This window comes from Sarcophilus harrisii, chromosome 2, assembly GCF_902635505.1.
Source record: "Sarcophilus harrisii chromosome 2, mSarHar1.11, whole genome shotgun sequence".
Lineage (NCBI taxonomy): Eukaryota > Metazoa > Chordata > Mammalia > Dasyuromorphia > Dasyuridae > Sarcophilus > Sarcophilus harrisii.
Window position 1 is genome coordinate 179,203,060 of NC_045427.1, and position 26,033 is coordinate 179,229,092.

The window sequence follows — 26,033 nt, forward strand, 5'->3', positions numbered from 1 at the left end:
AAAAATGTAACAATGGTGATAAATTAGTTGACTATACTTTGGTTATTAATATTAATCAAGGAATAAAACAGGGAGATACATATTTGCAAGAAATAAATACTATCATGAAGAAGTTCCAACCTCATAATGTTATATTGCTTTGCATATGACATAGAAATGTGACTTCTTATTGTGCAACATATTTATATTTTATAAAGTTTAGTGCTAAAAGATCTTACAGATAACCCTATCCCCTGATATTTTGAAGATAAGGTAAGTGGGCAAAAGTTATAAGCTGATGAGTGGTAGGAATATGTAGACTGGCTTAATGAGTCACCAAATAAGATCAGTTATAATAATACCAACTTCTATTTATATAGTATTATATAGTTTACCAAGCCCTTTACATATAAGAACTCTGAATGATAAGTAATAATAGAATACATTGCATAAATAATGCATTTGAGGCTCACAGAGATTAAATGATTTGTTCAAGATCACAAAAATACCAGTTATAATTTGCACCCTGTCTTCTGACTCTCAGACATTACTCTTTCCATTGAATCAATTAACTTAAAGAAAAGCAAGTCATACAAACCACTGACTTCTGATAGTAAGTTAACTGTGAATTAATTGTATCATTATAGAATAGAAAGGTAGAAATATATGAATAAACTTCACAACACGTGGTTTTATATTTCTTTGTGACTTATATTTCATTGTGACTCATTCCTAAGAGAAACACTTTATACTCATTTTCTCTACTTTCTCTCCTCTCCTCTCACTTCTGACTCAATAATTTGAATTCAGTTGTCCTTCCTCAACACAAACAACTCTTCAAAAGTAATTTCAGCTTTGCTGTTCTTCAGTCTTTTTCATCTTGCTGTTTTTTCCAGGTAGTCAAAGGGGTCTTTAAGTTTTCAGTGCTTCCAAGGTAGTGTAGTGTAGGGAGAAGTGTGGTCACTAGTCTCTTCTCCGGTTTCTATACTGGAAGGGCCCCAGTTCTCTTGCAACTGCAAGAACAAGTACTCTTCTCTGCCCTGGAAGTGTGATGAGGAGGTAGGACCCCTATTCTTCTCCACCCTGGAACTGCAACTTGGAGCTAGGCCCCTGCTCCCTTGTTAGTGCAAGTGCTCCTCTCTGCCCTGGAACCATAACCTGGAATTGAGTAATATGCAATGGAGTTGTCAAACAGTACCTGCTCCTATGTCTACAGCCCACATAGGGCTCCTATAATCTCTTTCTGACTAGGTGATCACTGCCCTTATAATCTTTGGGTGGTGAGAAATCCATCATTTTATGTATATTAGATGGAAACTACAAGAAGGTAAAAATCGAGCTGAATGCAGAACTAAAGGAGGGGCTTGCTATTGTTGAGTCATTTTAATCACATCTGATGCTTCGTGCTCCCATTTGGAGTTTTCTTGGCAAAGTTACTAGAGTGGTTTGCCATTCCTTGTCCAGATCATTTTATAAATAAAGAACCAAGGCAAACAGGGTCAAGTGACTTGCCCAGGGTCACCCAGCTAGTAAGTGTCTAAGGCCAGATCTGAAGTCTTTCTGATTCTATCTACTGCCCTAAAAAAAGGAGAGATTAGGCCAGATGACATTTGGAAAATCACGACCTCAAACACACCAATGCAACAGAAAGCTCTTAGAGTAATATTTTCCCTGGGGATGCAAGATGCTTGTGAAACATGAAATCAAATCCCAGTAGAATGAGTTTTAAGCAATTCAGATTCAAGCCCTAAGTAAAATTTCAAGGTTAACAAAAAGCAGAACAAGAGATGTAGTGTAAAAAACAACAAGGACATGAATGACCAGAAAAGTAGGGGGCAAAATCATTTTTCAAGAATGAAAGATAGATTGGCTGCCAGCATACCACACTGATTCTCTACCATTGAGATCTTTCACTGATTAAAAAAAATAAGTTATATTAGATAAGAAGGCCTAAAAACAGTTATAAGCTAATATAATAAACTATGGGGGCAATACCCACTCCGATGAAACACTAGACCCTGCAAAAGTCACCATATCGTCGCTTCAATAATTTTTTTTTTAAATAAATGAACACCAATATTTATGTAATTAATCTCAAACAACAAGTTCAAAATACATGCTAATTTATTTTCCTTGAAACATATGCAGTATAAATTATATAGTGCAAAGTACAATTACATATTTAAAGACATTGCATATCTTCATCAGAAAAATGTTTTAATAGTCAAAATGTATATTTCATAAATCTATCATTTAAAATAACAAATAACTGTATCAAAACATAAATAAATAGTTATAACTTACATGCCATGATTGATGTTACATTGGTTGTTCTCTCTTTCAAGTTCCTGACTACAGGATTCACATCTTTTCCAACCATCATCTGTTTTAATCCAACTCCATCCAGGAGATCTCCAATCTTGACCCAAAAATGGCATATTTTTTTTCCTATAAAAATGTTTTCATTTATACAATAAGATATATATATATATATGTATGTAATACATTTTATACAAATACACAATTTTTAAAAATCTCTTTATATTTACAGTAGCGACATTATCTCTTTCTCTATTCTCTACTATGGACACTAGAAACCAGAGCTGGTAGAAGAAAGTTAGTTTAGTTCACTCCTTGTATTACTACAATAGACTTCCCCCCCCCCCAAGTTTTTAAGTTGTATTTATTTTGTTGCATTTAAAATTCTAAACTGTTTCCCTCCAACCCTACCCTATACTAGAGAAGGCCATCATTCATGATTCTTCTCCTTTTGGTATTCATTATTTCTGCAAGTCTTCCTATGTTTTTCTAAAATTAACCAGCTCAGCTCATCATTTCTTACAGCAAAGTAGTATTCTATTACAATCATATGCCACATCTTGTTTTGCCATTCTCAGATTAATGGGCATCCCCTCAGTTTCCAGTTCTTTGCCACCATAAAGAGGGCCGCCGTATAGGGGTCATCAAAACCATTTGGTATTAGCTAAGAAATGGAGCAGTTGATCAGTGGAACAGATTAGAAACACAAGACCCAATATAGTCAATGACTATAATAATCCAGTGGTTGATAAATCCAAAGGCTTCTGGGATAAGAACTCACTATTTGACAAAAATTTCTGGAAAAACTGGAAATCAGTACAGCAGAAACAAGGCATTGACCCATATCTAACATCCTATACCAAGATAAGGTCGAAATAGGTTCATGATTTAGATATAAAGTGATGCTACAAGCAAATTAGAAGAACAAAGGATAGTCTATTTCTCAGGAAGGAGTTTGTGGCCTAAGAAGAATTGGAAATCATTACTGAATAAAAAAATAGATAATTGTGATTATATTAAGTTAAAAAGCTTCCATAGTTCTTTCTTGGGATACAGATGGAATTTCCCATCCCAAGTCTATTGGAATTGTCTTGGATCACCACATTGCTGAGAAATCTATGTAACTGATTATCACATAAGCTTGTTGTTACTGTGTACAATGTTCTCCTGGCTGTACTCACTTTATCCCGCATCAGTTCATGTAAGTTGTTCCAAGTTTTTTTGAGGGTCAGCCTGCTCATCATTTCTTACAGAATAATATTCCATTCCATTCATATACCATAATTTATTCAGACATTTCCCAATTGATAGGTGTCCACTCAATTTCCAATTCCTTGCCACTACAAAAAGAACTGATACAACCATTTTTACACATCAGGTCCCTTTCTCTTTTTTATGATCTCTTTGGAATACAGTAGTGACACTGCTGGATCGATGGGTATGCACAGTTTGATAACCTTTAAGCACATTTACAAATTGCCTTCTAGAATGGTTGGATCGTTTCACAACTCCACAAACAATGTATCAGTGTCCCAGTTTTCTCACATCCCCTGAAACATTTATCACTACCTTTTTCTGTCATCTTAGCCAATTTGAGAGGTATGGAGTGGTAAGGAAGTAAAGTTTTGGATGTTCTGAGTTTATGATGTCTATAAGATATCTAGTTCAAGATGTCTGTTAGACATTTAAAGATATAATACTTGAAAGTCAGCAAAGACACTAAAGATAGATAAGTAGATTTAAGAATCATCAGAATAGAGATAAATGAAATCCATGAGAATTGATGTGGATCATTAAATATAGAGGAAGAAAAGAAGCAATCCCAGAAGAGATGCTTACAGGATACAAGAAGTTGATAGGCATGATCTGGATGAAGACCAGTAAAGGACACTGAGAAGAATCAGTCAGATACTGAGTATGGAAGTATGTCTGGAAGAATTGCACATGTATAATCTTATATTGAATTGCTTGCTGTCTTGGGGAGGGGTGTGGGGAAAGGGGAAGGTTTGGAGCAAAGAATTTTGCGCGGTGTTGAGGGCTAACTTTGCATATACTTTGAAAATGGAAAATTATTATTATTAAATTTTTTTTAATTTAAAAAAATCAATGTCAAAGGCTCCAGAGAAGAAAAGGAGAATGAGGACTGAGACAAGGCCATTGTATTTGGTAATTAAGCGAACACCGGAAACTTTGAAGGGCTGTTTCAATTGAATGATGATACTGGAAGCTTGGTTGTAGAGTTAAGGAGAGAGTAAAAGGAGAGGAAGTGGAGGCAGTCATTGCAGACAACCATTTTAAAGAGCTGGGTCACAAAAGGCAGAAGAGATATGGCATAATAGCAAGTGAGAAAGCATCCAGTAAGATTTATATGTTCTATGTCCACTCTCATGGTGGATTTCCAGGTCCTATTTTTGATGGTAATTCAAAGGCAGATAACCTTCTAACTATGTTGACCAATACTCCTTTATTTCAAGAAGCCCAAGAATCTCATTTTAAATATCATCAGGCTGCTCGAGCTTTACATTTACAATTTGGAATAACAAGAGAGGAAGCTAGGAGCATCATAAAAGCCTGTAGGGCTTGCCTTCCTTTCCATGCTCCTACATTGCCTCCAGGAAAGAACCCTCGTGGTTTGAGACTCAATGAAATTTGGCAAATGTATGTGACCTATTATAAATCTTTTGGTTGTCTGTCTTTTATCCATGTTGTAGTAGACACCTTTTCAGGATTCACTTTTGCAGTACCAGCAGCAAAAGAGACAGCCCAAGTGGTCACTGAATTCCTTATACAAGCATTTGCAATTATGGGTGTGCCACAAACCATAAAAACAGACAATGGACCTGCATATACTTCTAAACATTTTGCACACTTTTGTGCACAGTATAAGATTTTACACACCACTGGCATACCTTTTAATCCTCAAGGACAGGCAATAGTAGAGAGGAGAAACAGAGATATTAAGATGCTCCTCCAAAAACAAAAGAAAGGGGGAGCCACAGGTAACCCTAGAGAACTTCTAAATCTAGCTCTTTATACTATTAACTTCTTGACAGGTTTTGTAACCCACCGGAAGGGCAGTGTCCAGTGTGAGCAGCTCCACTATCTTTAGATAACTGCCAGGTGATGTGGAGAGACCCAGAAAATGGTGAATGGAAGGGACCAGATAGGTTAATTGCTTGGCGGAGAGGGTTTACTTGTATCTCTACAGATGGAGAAGGAATCAGATGGGTGCCAACGAGCCGTATTTGCCTTGTCCATTGGAGAGAGACAAAGAAGACCCTTGAAATAAAGGAAAAGACCCAAGAAACATCTGGTAGTTCCATCTCTGACAACATGTGCCATTGAAAAAGCATGACTGTTAACCCAATATGTATTTGACTCATGTGTAATTAACTCATGAACATCAAAAATTGTCAATGAGACTGCTGCAGGGACTTCAAAACTTGCAGGAATCATTGGATTCCCTGAGGCATGATAAGATTGTTGCAGGACTTCAAAATCTGCAGGAATCATTGGATTCCCTGAGACATGATGAGACTATTGCAGGACTTCAAAACTTGCAGGAATCATTGGATTCCCTGAGACATGATGAGACTATTTCAGGACTTCAAAACTTGCAGGAAATCACTGGATTCCCTGACACATGAAATAATGAATAATAGATTGGTTTTGGACTTTTTCTTGGCTATTGACGGAGATGTATATTGTGATTGTTATTTATATATCCTTTTTCTAGGACTTATGGACATATAATTCTTTATGTTGATTCATGTTGTTACATCGCTACTAGCTTGTGTTGTAGTACTATGTACTTGTGTAATACCTCCCATGTTGATGGATTCATGTATTCCTGTTTCAAGTAAGACCTTTCAGCCCAGAGGAAACCTGCTAACAGTAGCTGGTTTGACTCCCTATTTCCCTTTGGTGCCCATCTCCCTTCCTGAGAAGTCAAGGAGAGAATGATCAACTCCCTTTGGTAGTCTCACCTCCCTTCTTGAGAAGTCAGGGAGGACATGACCACCTGTGTTCCAAACAAAAGAAAGTGGAAGTTGTAGAGGGCCAGAACTCTAGAAAAGTACACTTGAAACAAGGATACTTACAACAGGGTGTTAGTGTGACGGATGAGATAATGGTTCTCTAGTTCACATATACTTAGTACTTAGTATGGTGATGTAATGGTTCTACTTTGGTATATGCTCAGTGTGCCATAGTAATGTAATTGTACTAAGGTATTTAAGGGCTAAAAGGACTGAAGATAGAGGAACAGTATAAGTGTGTGTGTGAGCTCAAACTCAGAGAGGACTCAGACTCTAGACTCTACTCTATCCCTGACCATCCTCATGGTGACTCTCCTGCTAAGACCTAGGCCCATACAGAGATCCTCCAAAAAGCTAACCCGGACATTACAATTTGGGAAAAGACTTAAGCCGTGAGAAGAATGAAAAGGTTATTGCAATAGTCCAGAGAATGAGGATCTAAATGGGAAGTGTGGTTTATATTAATGTAGAGAAAGGGCCATAAACAAGATATTGCGATGGTAGAAATAGGAAGATATTGCAACAGAGAGGATATGAATTAAGAATATAAAGTATATGCAAAGTATTTACAAAGTAATTTGGAGAAGGCACAAACAATTGGGGAAATCAAGAAAGGCTTCCTGTAGAAGGTAGCATTTGACAGAAGAGATATTATTACAAAGGCATGAGAACAAGGGATAGAATAATAGGCTAGTTTGGCTAGAACAATTTGTTAAGGAAGTAATGTGTAATCAATCTAGAAAAATAAATAAGAGATCCATTATAAAGGGCTCTAAATAATAAATAGCAGTGTTTATGTTTTATATTAAAGGCAATAGTATCAATCTTAAAGATTTTTGGAAGATGGATTAGAAAAAGAAGAGGCAGATACAGGGAAACTAACCTGGGAAAGATTTAGGGGGCACATGATAGCTGTCATCCCATATATCTGCAGGTATAACATGCAGAAAAGGTATTATTATTATTATTTTTTGCTGTTTGATATCAGTTGGCAGAACAGAAACAATAGGTAGAAGCTACAAGATAGATTTAAGCTTGATGTCAGAAAAAAAAATTTTCCAGGGGATTGTAGGTTTTTCCTCATGGAGGTCTTCAAGCATAAATAAGCTGGATGGTTACTTGTCATTTAATGGGGGTTCTTTTCTGGTAATGGTTGGCCTACATGCTGCTAAAGTCCTTTCCAACTGTATGTGATGCAATGACCAATTAAGAGGCTATAATAGAAATCTAAGGATGATGTGATGAGGCTTTGAACTAGAGAAGAGGCTTTGAAAAAGGTAAGCAGGGTAGATTCTGAGAAAATGGCATGAGATAAAAAAAACTTTTGACTCTCCAAATTTCCTCCACAGAAAAAGAATAGAAAAAGATTGAATATTGCCTCAAAGAGAATGCAGTGTAAATAAACAAAAGTCAAAGTAAAGCAGTTGTTCTCCTAAGATAACCTAAGAAGAGCCCCAGGAAAAAAGCCTCTAGGGACATATTTTCAGCCAGAGTGAAGTGCAAACATCTCTAGACTAACTCTGCAGAATCAACACCAATAGCAGCTGGGGTTGGGAGGCAGCTTCAGCCTTAGAAACTTTCATCTCCAAGACAGTGTGGGTTTGACAACAAGTAGGAGATTAAAGGACCTTCCACTGTTGAAGAATGCCAAGTACAGCTGTGCTGACCAAACTCATCACAGACTGAGCTGCTGCTACTGGGAGAAGGAGCTAGCACACCCCTGGTGACCGCAGTAACAGAGGCATGGACTCAGTTGGCTGTGGGTTCTTGCACATGACCAGAGTGCCTGGTTTCAGTTCCAGGTAGAGAGGACAGCTATAGTTTGCAGCGATCTGAGGGATTGAAGGGAGTTAGATCATGTGCAGGACAGGAGCTTCAGTCATGCCATAGAAGCAGAGTGGAGAGTCCAAGGTTGAGTCCCGGGACAGACACAGAAAATAACAGTAAAAGGTTTGGGGCAGAATTTCCCCATATCTCAGAACAATAACTTGATTACACCAATAGCTGTTAAAAAATAAAACTAAACAAAAATAAATAAAAATGAGCAAGCAAAGGAGAAAGAACTTATGGCTAATGACCTTCTAAGACCTAGAAAAAGTATTAAAAATAAAATTTTAAAATGAGAAAAATAGAAGAAAATATAATATCTCATCCAAAAAAAAAAAAAAAAAACCCAACAACTAATCTGGAGAACAAGTTGAAGAGAAATAATATAAAAATAGGCTGCTTAAAAATTATGATTAAAAATAATCTTGATAACAATATTATAAGAAGTTATGAAAGAAAATTGCTTTTAAGTTCTAGATCAGGAAAGAAAAACAGAAATAGAAAAAAAAAATCCATCAATCATCACGTAAAATAGATCCCAGGAAGAAAATCCGCAGGAATATCATAGCAAAGTTTCAGAGCTAGGTTAAGCTAGAACTTAAGCTTCCAGGTTAAGAAGAAAATAATGGAAGCAACAAGAAAAAATTAATTTAAATATTGTATAGCAACAATAAGAAATACACAAGACCTAGAAGTTAATATGTTGAAAGACCATAAGTCTTGGAATCCTACAATTCATTGAGCAAAAGACCCCAGCATTATTACCAAGGATAATTTACCCGGCAAAATTAGGTATAATTCTGAATGGAAAAAAAAGGATATTTAATGAACTGAAAGACTTTCAGATATTTATGTCAAAACAGCAGAACTTAAAGGAAAATTCTATATATGACATCCACGAGAAATATAAACATTAACGACAAGTTATAAGGAATTTAATAAAGTCAAATTATTTACTTATTATATGTGAAAATATTATCAGTTCTTTTATGACTGCCATTTTTATTTGAGAAGTTGGAAAGAAAGGCTTGGACTGATCTGGGTATGATGGGGTGATTATCTATCTATTCATCCATCTATTTATAACATATGTAGAAAGAGATACACAGGAGCAAGTATCTCATACAATTGAAGCAAAAAAGGAAAAGGAGATAGAAAAGCAAGTAGGTACAAGAATGGGCAATGCTGAAACCTTACCCATCAGGAAAGGGTCAAAAAGAGAAGAATATATCTAGAAGGGTATAAAAGTCTTATAAATTCAGAAAGAAATAAGAGAGTGAAATGTTAGGATGGCAAGAGAAGAAAAGGGAGAAATTCTTGGGAGGGATGATAAGTTAAGGAGGTCAAAGTATCTGGTAGAAATAAAGTAGAGGAGTAAGATGGGGGTAGAATAGAGTGAGGCGTAGAAGCAAACCAGAGAAATGAGGAGGAATAGAAATAGGGTGAGAAAAATATTGAAAAAAAATAGGAAGAAGGAAAATGAACAATAAATAATTATAGCTTAGAATGTCAACTGGATGAATTCATCTTTAAAATGAAAACAGTAGATTAAAATTTTGAACCCAACATTATGTTGCTTTTAGGAAATGTTATAAAAATGAGAGATACACACCATAAAATAAAGATCAGGGATATAATTAAGTAAAAAAGGCAGGAGTAGTATTCATGATCTCAGACAAAATTTTAGTTAAAGAGAAAAAGAGGAAAACTACATTATATGTCAGCCATATTAATCAATATTGTTTTAGACTATGTAAAAAAAATACACAGTCTAAGGTTGTAATACTGCTATAAATGATAAGCTGGTGAATTAGAAAAATATGGAAAGACTTGGATTTATGAAAAAAGATGCTAACCATCTTTAGAGAAATAAAAGTAGAAATAAGCATAATACGGCCTGATGCATATGAATGTATATATGTCAAATTATTGGTGTCTATATACATGTATGTATATATGTGTATATCTACACTTAATTGCAGCCTTCTGGAGTGGCAGAGAGGAAGAGAGAGAAAAATAAAAAAGTATACAACAGAGAACAAAAGAAAACCTACAAGAAAGTAAAGATCTCAGTACAATGTGTAGTATTTATTATACAGATTTTCTTGAAATGGAAATTTATTACTTTGCATTTTGAATCCTCTCTTATGTTTGGCTATACACATGACTTCTTTGTCTTTTCTTATTAAGTTTAAATATTTATTAAATTTAATATTTAAAATAATATTAAATATTTAAGTTTAAAATTAAAAAAAAAAAAAGGAAAATGGAAAGAAGGAACATACATGCAAGATGTTGGGAAAGTAGAATCAACCAGAGTTGGCAAATGATCAGATATGAAGGAAACTGAAGAGAGAAGAATCAAAGATGGCTCTTGGATGGCAAGTTTTATGTACATGACAAAAAAAAGGATATAAAGAAAAAGGGATATGTTTAGGGAAAAGACAATGTGTTCCTTTGAACATCAGAAAATCTGACATTATGAAATATAACCACTAGGGCTACATTTTTCTAAATCACTATCTCTGGAATACACTACAGAAAAAGCCCTAGACTTGAAGTCAAATTATATAATTAACTATATATATTTATATATAAAGAAGAAAATATATAAATATATAAAATATATAAAGAAAAAATATATAAATATATATAAATATAATTAATATATATATATATATAACTATAATTAATTATATAATTAACTGCTTATATGATCTTGGATAATGTTTTAGAAATCTTTGATATAATTAAAACTTTAGAATTAAGATTCTAGGACTAATATAATCAAAATAGTTCTGTTGTTGATTTTGATCAGAACTGTTTTTTCTTTAGTGAAGAAAACTTATGGAGAGAAATTTCCTCTATCAGTGCAAATGCCAAAGTCAAATAGTAATACTAAAAAACTTGAGAGAGAATTAATCAATCAACATGTGCTTGTGAAGCATTTACTATGTGCACTATGTTAGGTGCTGGGATGCAAAGACAAAAAATAAAATATTATTTTCCCAAAGATTAAATTTTAATGGAGAACACAATAGGTATATACCTAAGTATTTAAAAATAAATACAAAATAATTTGGAGTGAAATGGAATGCCAGAAAAGATCAGAAAAGGCTTCTTGTCAAAAGTTTGAGTTTGAGCTGAAAAGGAAACTTAATGGGGATATTCAAGCAGAACCTGACAACCATTTTTCATTCACATGGAGATTTCTTTTGTGGAAATGGATCATACTAGATAGCCACTAGGGATCTTTCCAAATCTTAAAGCTTACTCTTCCATCAAGGAATTGTTCATGTCATACTTCTACCATAAAACTTTCTTAGCTCCTCCTGCTCTCAAAAATCCTATCTTTCAAATACCAGCAGAATTTACAATTTCTTGGAAGTTTTACCCAATAAAAATAATAGCTCATGCTACCCTGTTTTGTTACTGATTTTTGCATGTATATTTAATTTTTTTAAATAGATATCATATTTACCTAAATAAAAAAATTTTTTTTGCCAAGTCTCTTCAGATGCCAAGGACATTTATGCATCAACACTTCACTGTGTCCACATTGTACATTACAAAACCTTTCATGCAGTAGATAATACATCTCTATGCCTTTGCACTAATAATCTCCTATGCCCTTTTCCAACTCTGACATTCTGTGATTTCTGGGAATGACAAAGGCTCCTGGTTCCTTTGTTTCTTAATAGAAATAGAATCTTAATAGATTCCAATATTTGTTAACCTTCAGTTGCCATGAAGCCCATTTCAGTCAGTCAGTTGGTCAATAAATATTTATTAAGTGCCTATTATGTGCCAGGTACTATGCTAAGCCCTGGAGTTAAAAAGAAAGATTAAAAAATATAATTCCTGCTCGAAATGACCTCATAATCTAATAGGAGGAAAAAAACCCTGCAAAGAACTACATACAAAGAAGCAACATACAAAACAAATTTGAAATAATCAACAGAAGAATGGGACCAGAATTAAAAGAAAATTTCTTTTTTTCTATAGAAAAAAATTTCTATAGAAATTCTATAAAAGGTAAGATTTTGGTTTGGGATTGAAGCTATGGAAGCCAGGAGACAGAGATAAAGGGGTATATTTCAAGGATGGGAGGCAGACAATAGAAATAGCAAAAATTGGGAGATAAGAGGTTAGTGTCACTAGCTCAAAAACGATATGGGAGAGTGTGAGGTATAAGAAAACTAGAAAGGAAGTTGCAGGGGACAATTTATAAATATAGAGGACTTTACATCTTAACACAGAGGTGAGAGGGAGCCATTAAAGTCTACTTAGGTAAGGTAGTATGGTGAAGTTTTGTTTTAGAAGATTACTTTAATAGCTAAGTAGAGATTGGACTGGAGTGGAGAAAAACTTGCGGCAGGAGTGAGGTGATGAATGGTGGCAGACAGAGGAGAGAATGGGTCACATTGGAGAGATGTTGCAACTAAGACATTGACAGATCTTGGTAATTAGATTAGGTGAGAGATTGAGAAATAGAGGATGATACCCAGGTTATGATCCTGGGTGATTAGGAGGATGGTAGTTCCTCAACAAAAGGGAAATTAGGAAGAAGGGAAGGTTTTTTTTTTTTTTGGGGGGGGGGGAGAAGATAATGAGTTCAGTTTTGAACAGATTAAATTTAAGATGTTTTTAACAGATTTGAATTAACAGATTAAATTTAACAGATTTAACAGATTAAATTTAACAGATTTGAATTTAACAGATTAAATTTAAGATAGTTTTAAAGTTCAAGATGTTTGACAGGCAGTTGGAGATGGAGGTCAGAAGGTCAATAGAGAGATTAAGGCAGGATAAGTAGATTTTGAGAAACATCACCATAGATACGATAATAGAATTCATGAGAATTGATATACAATCACTGAGTAAAATAGTGCATATATATAGAAAACAACAAAGCTTAGGGCAAAGATCTGTGGAGCATTTGAAGTTAGTGGGTTTGACCTGAATGAAGATCCAGCAGCAACAACAACAAAAAATAAAATATAGGTGGGAAGAGAACCTGGAGAAAATGGTGCCCTGAGAACTTAAAGAGAATATCAATGAGAAAAGGGTGATTAACAGTGTCAAAAGGCTACAGAGAAGTCAAGAAGAAAGAGGACTGAGAAAAGGCCTCAGATCTGGCCATTTGGAGAGAGCAGTTTTGGTTGAATAATGGGAGTCAGCAGCCAGAATGTAGACAGTAAAGATAAGACTGGGAAGAAAGAAAGCAAAGACCATTTGAAACCAAACTTCTCGAGGAATTTAGTCACAAAAAGAAGGAGAGACATTGAATGATAATACTTCCTAATAACCGCCTCTTTCTATTTCAAACAAAAACCTCATTTTTACCTTAATTCCTTAACTTAAGGTTAAGTTTAAGTTAAGGTTCTATAGCTCCTTCAAGAGAAAAAGGTATGGGTCTCACATTGCTCTCAGTTGTCTAAGTATTAGGAACAAAACTGCAATATTCACAATCTGATTAATAAATATTTGTAAAGTGCCTACTATGTGCAAAGCACTATCACAATGATTAAAAACCTTTTTAGAACTGAGAGGCACTATGAGAATTTTGTGATCAATCACATGACAAAATTTGACTTTTCACCTGCTTTCCTCAAATAAAAAAAGAATCATAGTACCCATAATGGCACTATGTAACACTAAAGATCTAAAGTTAAGATCTAACAATATAAATAACTGGCATTTAATTTATACTTGAAGGTGTACAAAGCACTTTTCTCAAAACAATCTGCGAAACTGAATAGTGAAAATGTTTGTTATTTTCATTTTACAGTTGAGAAAAAGTAAGTCTGAAAGTGACTTCCTCAAACTTACACAATTTTTAAGTATTGGAGGCAGCACTTAAACCCCAGTCTACTGACTCAGCTACAACAAATTGACAATGAAAGGCTTTTTTTGCAATAAGATATGGAAAACATGAAAAAAGTATCAAAAAGTTTCTGAACCCTTCAAAATGTCTTGCCATCTCTTTCTCATTTAAGTGGAAGATCATCAAGCAAACACTCTTTGGAAATCATTAACTAGTTATTAAATTGGTCTTCTAGATAATAAAACTTTAAATATAAGGTATGATCTATAAATAGTTTAAGCTTAACAGCATAACAAACAACATTAACAACTGATTATAATGGCAAAGTTGTTTTTACAGGTAGTTAATGGATCTCCAAGAAGGATATTTTTTTGATTGTTTATTACTATACATTTCAAGGGTATATTTCTTCACAATCTTCTAATGAGATCTGTTGGAACACAGGATCATAGGTCTAGAACTGGAAAGAACCACACAAGTTATGTAGTTCAACTCTCTCCTTTTTCAGATGAGGAAACCGAGTCCCAGGGAGATTAAATAATTTGTCTGAGGTCATAGCTAACCTCATTCTTAAAAGGCTGAATCCATATCACATAGGACATTACAGATACCCACTCAAATTCTTTCTTCTATAAACTAATAAAAATAATTTGGGGTTATTCCATTTCAGATTATTTATAATAAGGCTAAGTTTCATTAAGGAAAGAAAAAAGAGAATGAATAGATTGTTTTGGTATTGAATCTAGAGCAGATGTTAAGAATAAAGTTAAGGAAAGCAAAGGGATATTGCTTGAATATGGAGAGAATCCAAAGAAAAATAAATATAAATATTATTTCAGGAGATGGGTATTCTTTTTACTTCTACAATTCTACAATTTGTAGAATTGTCCAAAAAGAGAGGAAAGAGATGGTGTCCTGGCCAAGAAAAAAGCTTGATGGTGGTTGGATCAAGTCATGCTCTTTACAAATGGGAGGGGCATGGTATAGTGTAAAGAAGACTGAACCTATGTCATCCCAGATGAAATACTTTTCTAGGGTCTTATCTAGATCCAACATCTAGATGTGATTCTGTGATTTGGTTTTTAACAGGATGGAGAAAAGTGATTAGAACTGCAATTTATCAGTAGGAAGAAGACAATCAGCAGGGGTAAAAGAGAAAGATAATTCAAGTTATGAGACTCCATTTAAAAATGAGTGATTTGAGGGAATACAATGCACCGTAAAAGCTAGTCCCTGCCTTCAAGCAGCTTACAATCCAATGGAGGAGACAACATAGCTACATTTAAACAAATAAATAATCTTTGAAGGCAGATTAATAGCATTACCAGTATGGCAAAGGCTTACTGCAAAAGGTGCGATTTTTAGCCGAGACTTGAAGGCTCCCGATAAAGGAGGCTAGGGAGAAGAGGCAACAAAGACAACAGCAGGTGTGTCAGGTAAGGCAGGCCAGATGAAGGAAGACAAGGGGTTGGAGAGGAAGAGTAAAAACAAGGAGAGAGGGCCAGGAGAGGGGGTAGTGGGAAAAAAGAGGAGGAGGCGGCGGCCAGGGAGCACAAACGACGGGGAGAAAAGGTATTTAAGGAGCCCAGAGGAGAAGAAAGGAGAAGGAGAGAGGGAAACAAAGGAAAGAGGATAGGAAATGGATGCAAGCAAGGGAGCCCGGCAGAAGCAGCGGGGAGACAGGCACCGATGAGAGCCGGAAGATGGACCTAGACGGCAGATGCGAAGGGGATCTCGGAGGACGGGACGCAAGGAGGAAGGGAGGGAAGGCAGCAAACGAATCCAACGAAAGGGCGAGTGGAAGAGAGAGGATGGAGATCACTGGAGAGGGAGCGGGGAGCACAAAAGGAGATGGGGAGTCGGGGGAAGGAGATGAGGGCGGAGGATGGAAGGGGCTTCGGAGGAGGGAGAGGGGGCCTCGAAGCAGTCGGGGGCGGCCCGAGCATAGAAGGGCTCCTGTCTCCCGGTATCCTCCCCTTACCTGGCTCCAGCCCAGATCCCGCGGAAGCGCCTCGCTCGGCAACCCAGGAGAGCAGCGCTGGGTTATTGCCGGAAGTCACCAAGCGTTCTTCTCCGAACGCCGAAGGGGGGAGGCCCCACCTCCTCCCCGCGAGTTGATTGGCTGATGGGGCCTCCGCGTGTCTATGTTGCTACCCTGGGCAGTAGATTCAGTGAAGCCCTACGACTCCACAATTTGCGCATGCGCGTTGGGGGACTCCCTGCCTCTGCTCCACCCCACTCTCGCCCCACCCACATTTAAAATTCTGTGAACCAGGAGCGGAGGTGAATAGCTCTGCTCCGAGTGGGCGGGGTTGCAAGGGTGGGCGTGGTTACCGGGGTGGGCGGAGCCATCCAATTCAAGGTGCGTTAGGTTAGTTTTAGGCTGTCAGGGTTAGACTAGACTTTAGAGATTCTCTAAGCCTGAGGTTGTGAAGTATTTTGGTGTCTTGGATCTCTCTGGTAACCTAGTAATGCTAATGCTTTTAATTACATGACATAAAATATGCGTCAACAAAACAATTAAATTATTTTGAAATAATCACCAAAACATTTTTTAAGAAATGTCAGCCTCCAGGTGAAGAACCCCAGTAAGTTAACTTCATTTTTACAGAGCAAATGGGAAAACCCTTCTTGAGACTCACAAAGTAGGGAATGTCATATCTGGATTTGAACCCAAGTCTTCTGACCCTAAATCTGGTCCTCATTCAGTCACTATTAGGCATTGGATTATTTACAAGGGATACAAAGAGGCAAAAGGCAGCCTCTGCCCTCAAGGAGCTCATAATCAATTGGGAGCCAAGCAAACAAATATGTACAAACAAGTTATATGGAGGATAAATAGGAAATAACTGAAAGGGTGATGATAATATCAGGAGAAGGGAAGGTAACAATAGGCTCCCCCCACCCCCACTCCCATTCTCCAAGTAAGCGAAGAATTGTATGAGGACTCACTTGACATACCAACAATCTTTTGTGGTGACTGAGAGTGAATCCAGCTGGACTTGCAGAAAATCAGCAGCTCTGAAGCCAATTAAAACTATACCAGCTGTAAAAACTATACCTGAGCCATTTGGTGTTTTCTATCAAGAGATATCCCTAGCTTCAGAGACTTTCCTGACCGCAAGTTATGAAATTATGGACACACATTTTTGGGGAACAATCTTATCTCCAGAGATTTTACTAACTTTGGTTGTATCATTTGAACATAAGTCTTTTGATTTCAAATCCATTGCTCTTTCCATTGTACCATAATTTTTCCCCAATAATATACCACAATTCCTTCATTTTATAAGCCAAAAAGTCAATAAAAGACACTGTAGGTCTCTGTCACTACTTTTTCAATAGACCATTTGTTATTATGTATGTTCCTGGGTAATAATCTCCCACTAGAAAAAGGAAAATGACAAATATTGGAATCAATATGAGACACTAATGCACCACTGGTGAAGCTGTATACTGATTCAACTATTCTGTAGAGAAATTTGGAACTCTGTCCAAAGGGCTATAAAACCATGCATATCCTTTGACCGAGTGATACTACCATTAGGTCTATATCCCAAAGAGATTTTAAAAAATAAAAAAAAAATAAAAAAAGGACCTATACATACAAGAATATTTGTAACGACTCCATCTCCATCTCCAGAAAAAAAACTGATGGAGTCTAAATGTAGATTGAAGCATTCTTTTTTTTTTTCACAACATGATTAATATGGAAGAATGTTTTGCAATTACTGAACATGTGTAACCTTTATCAAATTGCTTGATTTCTCAATGAGAAATAAATTTAAAAACAAATGTTAAAATGTTTTTTTACATGTAATTGGGAAAAAAACTAAATTAAGAAAAAAGTATTCCCACTGAATACTAGTCTATCATGTGATGATGTTATTTCTGAAAGTCCTGCTTTCATTCACTCACATAGGCAAAAAGACATTAAAGAGTAGGGCTCCAGTAAATTCACCTTTATGTAGCTACATGGGAGGAAAGTGTGATGTTGGTGCCTTCACACAGCCCTCCCTCACTTAAATCTAATTGACTTGTGAGACGTGACATCTTCCCCATGTCATAGTCCTTTTCAAGAGTGAAGGACAAATAACAAAATCCAATTATATACTGCATTGTCAAATTAGTGTCCACTTGAATGACCTCAATATTTTAAAGGATCTGTGATTTCATCAATATGTATGCTTCCTTCTACATCTCCTTGTGGTAACTGATTTGTATTAAATTTCCTATCTCTATTGCAGTGCATAGTATACAATCATAGTATACTTTCCAGGTATATAGTTCTATTCTTCTGTATTTTCTGCCATGGTGTATGGAGTCTCTCATATTTTCTCTAACTGTAGTTGAAGCTCTGATTTCCCACTTCTTCCATATTCCCATAACTTTGAGGAAGATACAGGTGTGTATTTGCCCCCAAGTTCTATCAAAATCTAAAACACCAATGCATTGTTTCTGAACAATAAGTCCAAGAAAGTAGTCTGTAGTCACAGAATCTCAGAATTTCATGGCACTTCAGGTGCCATGTCCAACTTGAGTCTAAGAGACAATTCTCCTAAAGGATTCCCAGTAAAAGACATCATAGATATCTGACCTCAGGGTCAAGAAGAACTAGGTTTAATTCTTGCTAAACATATGAACTGGTTGTATGACTCAAGTCATTTAACACTTTAATACCTCAGGCAAGCCTAAGATTGAATAAATTTAAAACAATTACAGTGAATAGTTTTCTCACCAGGTGTTTCCTATACCAATGAAATCTCAGGTGCAGATTAAAATAAATAAATGAAGAAGGGTTGGGAAGGAAATAAATACATGTCACTTTTGGATAGATGTAATTATCTAGAGAAAGTATGGTACTTTGGAAAGAGTACAGGATTTGGAGTTAGAGGTCTGGTTTAAATATCAGCTGGGCTACTTACTACCAGGGTGAGATGGGTGAGTTCCTTGATCTTTCCAGATCTCATTTTTTTATCTGTAAAACAAGAGATATAGCCTCTAAGTTCCTTTCCATTCTAAATCCATAATCTTATGACCTTAATTCCAGACAAAATCTGCCTCTGTGTAGCTTATTCCTAATGAAAAAGAAAACAAGTATAATCCCTTTTGATATGTAGATCTTTGAATCTTAGAGAAAGTTATTTGTCATATTGCCAAGAGTCTAGAGGTGTCAGACTCTGCCAGCAAAATTCCAGAATAAGATAGGAAATATTTTTAAAATAAATGAAAATTTAATACAATACAATGTTAATTTGTGCTTTTCTAAGTCAATATGTGGTCTGCAGGGATCTGTTTTTATTTGAGTTTGATCTCACCATTCCATACCATGTCTTCTGGATATCCTTCAATTAATACTGAATAGTTCCTTCAACTAATTCTTTCTTATATCATGTTCTTGAGGTGTGAAATATATGTATATAATATATACACATATATTATATATATAACATGCATATATATAAATTGATAAAATAAGCATAGACAAGTAAAAAAACTGAAATTATTATTATATTCAGATGATATGCTGGTATACTTAGAGAATCATAGAAATTAAAGTAAAATTAATTTGAAATAATTTAAGTATCAAAATAAAGAAAAATTGTCAGTTTTTCTGAATATTAGGGAAAAGTTCAATAGAAAAATGTTTAAAAAATTTAAAAGAATGGTAAAATGCCATAAAATATCTGAGACCTAAGTGATCAAGGCAAATTTAGGACTTATATGATCACAACTATAAAATATTCTTTCCAGAAATAAAAGAAGACATATAATCAGAGAAATTGTAAGCATTGATGGTTGGACAGTACCGATATAATAAAAAATGATACCACTACTTAAAATAATTATAGATTTAGTTTCACACAAAGGATAATAGTGGGGTGTGGAAGGTCAGAATGAAGGAGATCTAACATTGTTATGCTACATACTATACTTAGTTATACAGCAGATATATTTAAAACTTTACTAATTATTTTAAGATAAATACTAAAATATAAATACTATGAAATTACTGATTTTAAAAATAGAAAAGTTGATGAATAAACAGATTGGAAGCGGAAGAGAACTAAAAACAATTGAACATAGCAGCATAGAGTATCTCTTAGAGACTCACTAGTTAACAAAAACTACCCTAAAAAAAACCCTGGAAAGCAGTCTGATAAAAATTAGTAATAGATAAACATCTCATTTCTATACTATGAATAGATGACCCAAAAAGTCAAATTATCTTTGAAAACATTGGAAGAGAGGTAAAATGATACTTTTCACAACAAAGGCTGGGGTGGGAGGAAGTTAACTAAATAAGAAGGGTAAGTAACCATAAAGAAAAAATATAAGCCATTTTTATTATGTAAAATTTTATATAATCAAATAAATTTAGTTAGAATTAGAAGAGAGTTAACGAGAAGTCTTTGTAGCAAATTTCTCTGATAGTCTAGATATATAGAGAATTGACTCAAATATATAAAATAAAATACCTAACAGGTAGTGGTCAAAGGATATATGAAGTCAATTTTTAAAAAAAGATGAACTAGTAGTATATAAAAAAAGGTGCAAGTCAATATAAGAAAAGTAAACTAAAACAACTCTGAAATTCCATTAATAACATAAAGTAAGACAATTCTGACAAACTATAGCATTCTGAAAATAATCAATGACCAATTATGTTGAAGGGGGAGGGAAACTGTTCCCTTTACTGAAGCTGTATTCCCTTTAAGATTATCACTCTGAAACTGTATTCCCTTTTGATCTGTGCTCCCTTTTGGAGTCTCAGCCCCTCCTGGGAAAGGCATATCCCCCCAGATAAGTTATCTTTCCAGGATGCCATACCCTTTGATTCAATTAGAAATCCTAGTCAAAAAGCACCCCTTTGAAGTGTTGTTAATTCCAACAGGAGATCTGCTCTGGATACTGATAAGGATCTAAGCCTGGGAACCTGAGTCATGAAGTCTCAAGATTCCTTTTAAAGGGCAGTTTCTGGACTTATTTCTTTGCAGAGGGCCAACTTGCCAAGGGACCTGCCGTTGAGAAGGTGTTCTCTTCTCAGTCTCAGACTCCATTTTCCTAATAGGACTTTGCCACTATAAAAGTCAGTCTCTTAGCAAACTGGTTTCTATCCAACAACATGAATTCTTTCATGAAGAACCCTTTTAACAGCACTCTGACTGCCATTAACCTCATCAATGTGACAAGCATGCTGAGCTTGGAGTTAAGACTACCAGATTTTCATATTATTGCAAGTTGTGTAGACCTGCAAAAGTTACTTAGCCCTTCTCAGTCTCAATTTCTTCATCTGTAAAATGATATGATTAGACTAAGTGACCTTTAAGATCCCTCTCAGTTCAGAAAAATGATGATTAAATTTATCAACTCCTTTTTGACAAAAAGATGACTAGAGGTACAGAATTAGACACAGCCAATATGTTGTATTGTTTTGTGGTTATTTGTTACGAGTGAGTTTTTATTTAACAAGAATGTTATTTTGTAGGTAATGATAGAAGAGATGCAAAAAAAAAAATGGAATAAAAGAACATCCATGAAATATTTAAAAGGTACATCAAAGGGGGAATAAAAAAGAAAAAGATGTTCTAAAATAGATACAAACAAGATAATTGAATTAATTAAATTAAGTTCCCTGCTATTTACAACTTGTGGGACATTGTGTATATTATCTCACATATCAAAATCTTGATTTTCTTATCCATAGAATGTGGGAACTAGGACTAGACATCCTTTGATATGCTTCTAGCTCTGACTTTAGTCTCATAATACTTCATCGATATATCATTAAGATTGAGTAGGATGAAACTGAAGTCTACATGTGTTTTTGTAAGGAAATTCATGAATCAGAGATGGAAAATATGACAGAGAATATATGAATGATAGTCATCGGAAAGAGAAACAGAAGTGATATACGGTGAAAAGAACACCGGATTTGGAGTCAGGAGTTCTCAATGCAAAATCAAGCTTTGCTAGTTGTATAAATTAGGCCAAGTCAGATTAATTCTCTGAACTTCAGTTCTTCAGGTATGAAATAAATTAGTTGGATTAGATGGCTTCTCTAAGGTTCCTTTTAATTCTAATCCTATGGTTCTTTGACCATGCTAGAAAGAGGAAATAAATGAGTTTAAAAATTTATTACAAGCTTGTCCCAAAAGCATGAAATGAAGAAGAATTTCTATTGTTTGAACACTGGAACTCTCTCAAAAAAACTTTCTCAAATAATTTTATGACCTGCTTTAGTTATATCATTATATATTAATTATATAATGATTCTCAAATAATTTTATGACCTGCTTTAGTTATATCATTATATAATATATAACACATAATAATAAAATGTAATCATATCATAATATTATACAGTATATTTATAATATATAATTATTATAATATTATTACTTTATCCTTCAAAAGCTACAGAAATCAAAAAAGGGAAATTCTAGTCTAAATTTGATTCTCATTTACAGAGAGAAAATGGATACTAAAGTAAAAATGATAGAAAACTTGGGTGGAAAGTAACCATTTCCTCCCAGCACTAGAGGAGAGGAAATTTGGGTATTGTTTGATATGCTTATTAGATTTTGGGAAAGCAGATTTCAAAGGGTAATTGTAAAGATAGTATAATCCCATGGAAGTCAGCACAGGAGAGATAGGAGATGTTTAAGAATGAAACTCTGATGATTTTTTTGGATTTACTTTATATCTTGCTACTATGCTAAAATTATTGTTTTAACTAACTTTTTACTTGAATCTTTGGGATTTTCCAAGTATATCAACATGATATCTACAAAAGAGATAGTTTTACTACCTCATTTCCTATTTTAATTCCTTCCATTTATTTTTCTTATTGCCAATTTTAGGATTTCCAAAACAATATTGTATAATATTGGTGAAAAAGGTGTGAAATAAATATGTTCACACCTGTTCCTCCTAGGAAGGCTTCTAACTTATCCCCGTTGGAAATAATGGTATTTTTAGATAAATGCTTTTTATCAACTTAAGGAAAAATCCATTTATATCTATACTTTTTTTTTGAATAATAGCTTTTTATTTTTCCAAATACATACAGAAATAGTTTTCAACATATACTTTTGGCAAATTTTTTGTTCCAAATCTTTCTCCCTATACACCCCAGACTGCAAGCAATCCAATCATTTATATCTATATTTTCAAATGTTTTTTTAATAGAAATGACAGTTGTACTTTATCAAAAGCTCTTTCTGCATCTATTGATATAAACATGATTTTAAAAATTTCTATTACTGATATAATCAATTACACTAATAGTTTTCTTTATGTTAAACCATTCTTACATTCTTTCTATAAATCCCACTTTGTCATAATGTAATATATTGTTGTAATATTTTAACTATTATTTTATAGGCAATCTTTGTAAAGGTACCATGAACTGTTGGGAAAAAAGTATATTCCTTTTTATTCCCATTCAGTTCATTCCAGATATCTATCATATCCATCTTAGCTAAAATTCTATTCACTTCTTTTACTTATTTCTTATTTATTTCATCGTTAGATTTATCTGGTTCTGAGAGAGGAAGATTAAAATTCCCTACTATTATAGTACTAGTATCTATCTCTACCTGTAGTTCATTTAGCTCTTCTTTAAAATATTAGATGCTATAGTATGTGGTACATATAGGTTCAGTACTAATACTGCTTTTTCATTTATGATACTTTTTATCAAAATGTAGGTATCTTGTTTATCTCTTTTAATTAAATCTATTTAAGCCTTAACTTTGTCTGAAGTCATGATTGCTACCTCTGCCTTTTTAGCATTAGCTCAAGCATAAATTCTACTTCAGTGCTCCACTTTAATTTTGTATCTCTCATTTTAAATGCATTTCTTGTAAATAACATATTGTTGGTTTCTAATTTTGAATGCCCTTTTCAATACATTTCTGGGTGAGCTCATCTCATTCACTTTCAAAATTATAATTACTATCTGTGAATTTCCCTTCATCTTATTTTTAGTTACTTCTCAACCTCTCTTTTTATGTTACCTTCATTATCTTATGCTCTTCCCTTACTTTCCTATTCTTTATTCTACATACTCCTGTAAAATCTCTCTTATCCTCTTCACTCATCCACTTAAATCTTAATCTATGCTCCATTCTTAAAGTATGTCTCTTACCCTGTCCTAGCCAGTCCTCTTATTTCTTTCTAAGTGTAGGAAGATTTTTATGCTTTTTTAGACGTGTATGTTATTCCCTTTTTAAACTAGATAAGATGAGAATAAGGATCCAACATTACCAGTTCTTTATCCCCATTGGCTTTCTCTGTAACTATGCTTCTTTTTATGCCCCATTTTTCTGAGAAAATTGCTTTTCTACCTTTTACTATCAAATTTTGTTTAGAATTACTCCGTCATATAAAACAACCCCAACCTTTTTCAAACTATCCTAGCAATGATGACAATCTTAAAAATAATGATAACATTTTTATAAATAAGAAATAAATAGTTTGACCTCAATGTGTCCCTTCATAATTAGTCTTTAACCTTTTTCTTATATTTCTCCTGAATCTTTTTATATTTTTTATTTTGGTCTTTGGGTCACAAATATCTGAAAGTCTTTTAATTCTTCAAATATACATTTTTTCCCATTCAGTATTATACTCAACTTTACTGGGCAAGTTATTGTTTGTTATAACTTCAGCACTTTTCTCTTCAAAATATAATGTTCCAAGATCACAGTCTTACTGTAGAAGCTGCTAGCTCTTGTGAAATCATGATTGCATCTCTTCAGTATTTAAATTGTTCTTTTCTTGTTATTTGCAATATTTTCTCTTTAATCTGGGAGTTTACAAACTTGGGCTATGATATTTGTGTAAGTTTTTTTTCTTTTCTTGGGATTTCTTTTAGGGGGTGAATGGTAGATTTTAAATTTCTACTTTATCCTCTTGTTCTAAAACTTCAGGGCAATTTCCCTTAATAATTTCCTGTAATATGTTAACCTTATTTTTTTGGTCACAACTAGTCCAAAAATCTTTTATTGTTTCTCCCCATCTGTTTGCCAGATCAGTTGTTTTTCTAATGAGATGTTTCCAATTATTTTTTATTTTTCTATTTTTATTATTTCTTAGTGTCTTATATAAATCATTTTTTCCCTCTTGCCCAATTCTAGTTTGCAAGGATTTATTTTCTTCTTAAAGATTTTAGACCTCTTTTTCTAATTGGTTAACTTTCTTTCCATAGTTTTCCTAGATTACTTTCATTTTTCCTTGATCTTTATTATTTAATTTTTGAATTCCTTTTTAGTTCTTTTAAGAGCTTTCTCTGGGCTTGTGATTATTTGACATTGCTATTTGGAATAGAAGTGTTTTTGTTTTTGTTTTTTAAATATACTATTTTGCTCTGAACATAAGCAAAATTTTGCCCTGAACATGGACCCATAGCTTTTTTTACACCTAGTAGCTATCTATGGTTGGATTCTTTTTCCTTTGCTTACTCATTTTGATTTTGATTTTGTTTTATTTTTAGCAGCTTATTATTATCAGGTTTTAATCTTGAGTTGTGGGTAATAGTACTTAAGATCTCAGGTCCTCCTTACTGTTATATCCTGAATTCTGTCTGGTGAGGGGAGGAGGGGACAACCTCAGGTACTCCATTCACCCCTAAAGCTACAGTTAAAACTCTCAGACATGCGGTCCCCAAAATGCTCTTGCTCCCTGCAATACTGCATTCATCGGATATGTGCTTGCTCCCACAGCTGCTCCCTGGGATCACATATGGTCAGCACCACTAAGTTTAGCATCTGAAATTGGTGGGGGGTGTCCTTCAACCTTTTCCCAGGCTGTTATTTCAACCCTACATTTTTTGTTAACTGAAAGTTTGTGAGGTGAAAATTCTTGAGTCCTAATCTGCTTTCTAAAGGCACTGCCCCAAGTCTTACTATTTGTTGTTTCAGTGCAGTCTAAATGAAAAGGAATAGCAATTTGTACCTAATAGATTTTCAAGTTTCACATAAATCCCCTCCCCCATAATTCTACTGTTATTGAAATTCTTATTTTACTTCTTAAGTTCA

At 34.4% G+C, this 26,033-nt stretch overlaps 1 protein-coding gene across 4 annotated transcripts in view; it reads right to left on the minus strand.

Annotated features, from left to right (window-relative positions):
- Nucleotides 1–26,033, minus strand: part of FBXO25 (F-box protein 25) — a 158,577-nt gene that overhangs the window by 90,742 nt on the left and 41,802 nt on the right. For 2 of the 4 annotated variants that reach the window (XM_031951158.1, XM_031951159.1), the window contains exon 2: nucleotides 2,284–2,427. In XM_031951158.1, the coding sequence (XP_031807018.1) occupies nucleotides 2,284–2,427 (144 nt within the window). Of the gene's footprint in view, nucleotides 1–2,283; nucleotides 2,428–15,970; nucleotides 16,143–18,914; nucleotides 18,934–26,033 lie in introns of those variants that run through there. The other 2 variants (XM_031951161.1, XM_031951160.1) reach the window with 2 other exon arrangements.